General features: G+C 38.9%; 1 protein-coding gene across 1 annotated transcript; it reads right to left on the bottom strand.

The window, feature by feature from the left end:
* Positions 1-395: 395 nt before the first annotated feature.
* On the bottom strand, positions 396-4,534 carry LOC104469422 (nuclear pore membrane glycoprotein 210-like; the record flags this gene model as incomplete). Its single annotated transcript, XM_010083914.1, has 4 exons — positions 396-615; positions 1,201-1,451; positions 3,327-3,473; positions 4,411-4,534. Coding segments are annotated over 4 exons (742 nt in total), but the record flags the coding sequence as incomplete, so codon positions are not given.
* Between the last annotated feature and the right edge of the window lie 161 nt (positions 4,535-4,695).

Genomic DNA, 4,695 nt, shown 5'->3' with positions numbered 1-4,695 from the left:
ATGCTAATCTGTTTTCAAAATAACAAGGCGTGCTTGAGAGTAAACAAAAGCAGAGAAAAAAAGAATGCTAATCTGTTTTCAAAATAACAAGGCATGCTTGAGAGTAAACAAAAGCAGAAAAAAAAAATTACTTTCAGACATTTTAGCACTGGGATATTTATGCCAACTTCAACAAAGTATTTTGGGATGCCCAAAAGGAAAATATGCTCAGTTTTAGTCATAATGAACTTGAGTATTCAAGTCTTCCGGCCACGGTGAGCAGCCTACATGTCAATGGTAACATTAGCTGCCAGCTCAGATTTTAACACACCAAATTTTAATATCTTTCACACCTCATGAACATTAATGGAAGTTACAGGTTTATTCCGGCATATGAAGTCTAGAGATAAACTTACGTCTCACTGGTGCACTCGTTCTGTCAGTCAAGTAAATCACTGTCACTGGGATAGTGATAGACTGGTCAGTCACAGGACTAAAGATAGCTAGAGTGGCTGATAAGGATCCCTGGCTTGAAGCTCCTGGATCAGACAGGCTGACGGTGTAGACTGCATAACTAGGCAGACCATAGAATCTCTCTTTCTCGAATGCCTTCAGTGCTGGTGACCCACATTTCACCTGCCAAGGAAAAAAAACAACCTGAAGGAGACTGCTAGAGAAAGCACTGCGCATAGCCCTCTTGCAGCCCACATGTCAGAAATACATTATTTCACAGAAACACAGAGCAACTCGCGCCTCAGCAGGAGTTGGACTTGTTTGCAACTTTACAGTGACCCCTGCAGCACTTCACCATGTTTACTGTTAAGGCTGCCCGATTACCTGCTGCTGCTGTGGGGCTAGGCTAACCCCATCCAGGCAAAAATCAAAGCATCCCTTGCTGGGCTATGTGAACCGTGTGCGGTCAAATGAGTCAGCAGGCAAGAGCCGACCCCTCCCGCTTGGGGATCAGGCAGGTTTCCTGCTTCCCCACCTGTCAGCTGGTTAACAGATGCGAGCCTGACACATTTCTACCACCACAGTTTCTACTAAAACAAGTGAAAACTGAGGAGGAATACATAACAAGATGAGAATTTCCAAATCATCTCAGGAACAGTCTTGCCACAGTAAATACAGGCGGTACAGAGTGCCTCCGGTTAGAAAGTTGCCTTTAACAGTTCAAAATGCTTTCAACTCTGTTGTGAGACTTTCCAGCAACAGACTCACCTCCAGGGTATCAAGAATTTCAGTGGCACCAAATATTTTCACATCAGAGCTTGGGTAATGGTTACTTAATAGCATTTCCGTTTGGTCAGCATAAAACCCTGGATTGAATTGCACCTCAGTGCTGATCTGCTCTCCAGAGAAGTGGCTGCCTTGGATTGAAGCCGTAACTCGCAGTGCAGTTTTACTCATGCTGAGATGCTTCAGCTGCTTGTCAGTGAGCTTGTGCATTGTGATGGAACAGGTGTAACGTCCTATAGGAACAAAAGCAGTTTGACTGTTAATTGCTCATCTTTGTTTTCTTCTCCATTCAGAGCAAGATTTTTGTCTTTAGAGAAGACCTAAAAGAGGTGGTAAAATTCAACAAACACCAAGATCAGGAGCGTGCAGGTGAATGGGGCAGTGTGTCTGCTGGTCCAAGCATGACAAACAGAAGATATTTCTTGTGCCAAACAAGACACCATGATGACAACACTAAAATGGCAGTTACCGGACACATTTTATTTTAATATGCCAGTGAGACTCAATTCCACTTCAAACAGAACATTTATGCTAATATTGACAGGAAGGCTTTACTTGAAAACAAAATCTAACATCCTGTTTCATATTCTCTTTACCTAATGTTAACATTATAGTCAGTTACCATCACCATCATCGCTTCTGTGGAGACAGGGTTTATTATTTATAAAAGCTTCTTTAAAGGTTAGATATTCACTATGTTTCTAGTCTCTTATGGGATCTATTTGTCTACTATTAGCGATAAAGATAGTAAAAAATTCCCCCAGTATGGAAGATACCAGGCATAAGTAACAAGCAGAACTTGCGATTTTCCCCTTACTTTCTTTTCCTAACAAAGTGACAGAGGCAGCCACTATTATGCAAGGTGTGTTTTACACAACGGGCAGAGGGACTAATCTAACAAATAATTTATGTTATTTCAGTACAGTTCATAGTGTTTTGGTTCTTCTTTAAGTCATGTTATAGTTATGAAACACCAAAAGATCTTATAGACTTCCACAGTATCTGGTAATTTCCCCTCCTTTTAAGTCTCAGTTCATGTTGTTTTGAGGATACATAAGAATTCTACCTTTCATAAGAAATTACAGCACTCAGGTTGAGCAGGCAAGTTTGAAAGCATGATAAATTCCAGAAATGTTTCAATTACAGAACAAAAAGAATTCAAAATGTATTACTTCCACCAAATTTTCACATTTACGCTATTTCCCTCACTTTAATCAGGTTACCTATACTGCAATAACTACAGCAGCAGGGCTTTCAAAAGGCCAGCATCAAACAAAGAATATTTGACTGTAGAGCACAATTCAGTGAAATCTAAAGATCCTTGCTACAAAGACATTAAAACTCATGACTGTTTCTCTTATCTCTAGGCTTAACTTCCACTATGTTTAAGTATACAGTAAAGGGACTGATGTATGGCAAGAAAATGCCTACAAGCACCAGATGTTAACAGCTGCAGAGATACCCAGCTTTGGAATATTTATCACCTGAGTGCTCACTTGTACCAGCTGAAGGAGGAATTGTTTTGCTTCCATAGTTTAACAAATAGAGGGCCTGATATTCTTCTCTAAATTGCTATACACAAGGTCATGATGTTTTTTACAGTTCAGCTGGAGTAGAATCTGACAGCTGCTAGCTCTACAACATGTGCGACCCCAGTGTGTTACATCTATGTTCTGCAATACCATCACTTCTGTCTCAGGGTACCATTGCACTGTCTACATACCTACAAATATTCAAGTAGCAATGTGCAAAATTAGGGCCTAAATCTGTAGTTAAAAAAACATATCAAAGTTTGTTCCCCCCCAACAAGCAAAATGATGCTTCTGAGTTTCTTCCTGACTTACTACTACAACTCTGAAAAAAGATATGAAATGGGCTGCCACTGATTTCTGGCTTTCTCTGAAAAGAAATAAATGTTTTTGTCACACGCAGAAAACCCTAGAGTTAAACAAGGCAAGTACACGTTAAGAGCTTGCTGAAGCCTGAGATCCTACGCAGCACATCTCAGAGGCTTCAGAAGGAAGTCTGCCTGGTCAAAGTGCATTTGGACTCAACCACAGTAGAGTTCAATGTGTCTGCCTGGAGCGTGGCCTCTTGCCTCATCTTACCTGAAACTGCATCAAATCCAGGTTCTGCTTTAAAAATATCATGTGCTGGGAAGTCAAACGCATCATTGTTAAAATCTAGATGGCAACTGATAAGGGACTGTGGCTGTAACTCAGCAATGGCTTCAGTCTGAGCAGGCAAGCACTCCCCTAAGGGGAAGAAAAAAATGATTAATCTCTAACTAATTAGAGGACAAATTATAACTAATTATTTTGTAATTAATTTAAAGCAAAACCATGGCTTGATATATCAGGTTATTCTTCCACCTTCTGAAATTAGTTTCACAAGGTTATATCGATCTTAAAACAGCTGGAAACCATAGACAGCTGTCCTATCTCAGGGCTAATCCCAAAGAGACAGCAAATGAAAACTGTATATGTTGTGGGGTTTTTTTTGAAAGGAATAATTTATTTACAGGAAAGAATGAACTAGAGAGAATTTTCAGCTCAGATGTGCCTGTTGAATAACTTAGATGATCCTCGGAGTTTCAATTTATATTTCAGTATCTGGCAAGATGGTTTTTTGGTAGGCTAATAATTTACATAAGGCACAATAAAATACTATTTGAACAAGTGCTAAGTGTTAAGCTAGAAACTAAAAGGAACTATAATCAAACAAAATACAGCTTATTAAATAAGGACATAATATGATGCTTAATTTTTGTTTTGATTCTAATTACTGATAATTTCTGTAGAGGATTTAAGGATGGTAACTACTTTAAACATGCTCAGTAAGAAAAAATAGTAACTTGAAGGCAATTGGAATTAAACATATAAGGAAACAATCAGCTAATAGCCTAGTAACTGTTTTGTGATATGATTATAAAAATGACAATTCTATTATCTACCGATTTTATAGATGTGAAATCTTAATAGTGCCCCAGAACACCCTCCAAATTCTGTAACATGGCCCAAAGATTCTTCTAGAGCTCCTAGGATTCCAGAAAGGCACTCGAGCTTCATACAGATCTGGCCATGCCAGCTTCACAGACCTTTAAAAACAAACAAAAAAACCCCCAAAACACACACCTATCGTGAATATACAAACATACAATAAGCAATCAGCATAAAGGTTTTTTTATCATACCTTTCAGATTTTTATTTCTTTCCCCAATTGAAACCATCACTTTTGAGGCTGCAACTCCTTGTGAGCTTGCTCTCACCCCACTCACATGCACTGCTGTAGTCCTCTGAGGTACATTAATCGATATCTGAAAAAAGGATGAAGTACATTGTCACCAAAAACTGTTTCAACAAATAAAAATGAAGGCAAAACCAGATTGGATTGATGGTGAAACACACACATCCTTGTATATGTAACAGAAGAGACAACTCCAAGACATCGTGTTTCTCTTTATAAGAAATTCTATAT

The sequence above is a fragment of the Pterocles gutturalis genome, unplaced genomic scaffold (assembly GCF_000699245.1).
Source record: "Pterocles gutturalis isolate BGI_N339 unplaced genomic scaffold, ASM69924v1 scaffold16240, whole genome shotgun sequence".
In the NCBI taxonomy this organism is placed as follows: domain Eukaryota; kingdom Metazoa; phylum Chordata; class Aves; order Pterocliformes; family Pteroclidae; genus Pterocles; species Pterocles gutturalis.
The sequence above is the reverse complement of the archived record's forward strand: the minus strand, read 5'-3'. Positions and strand labels throughout refer to the sequence as shown.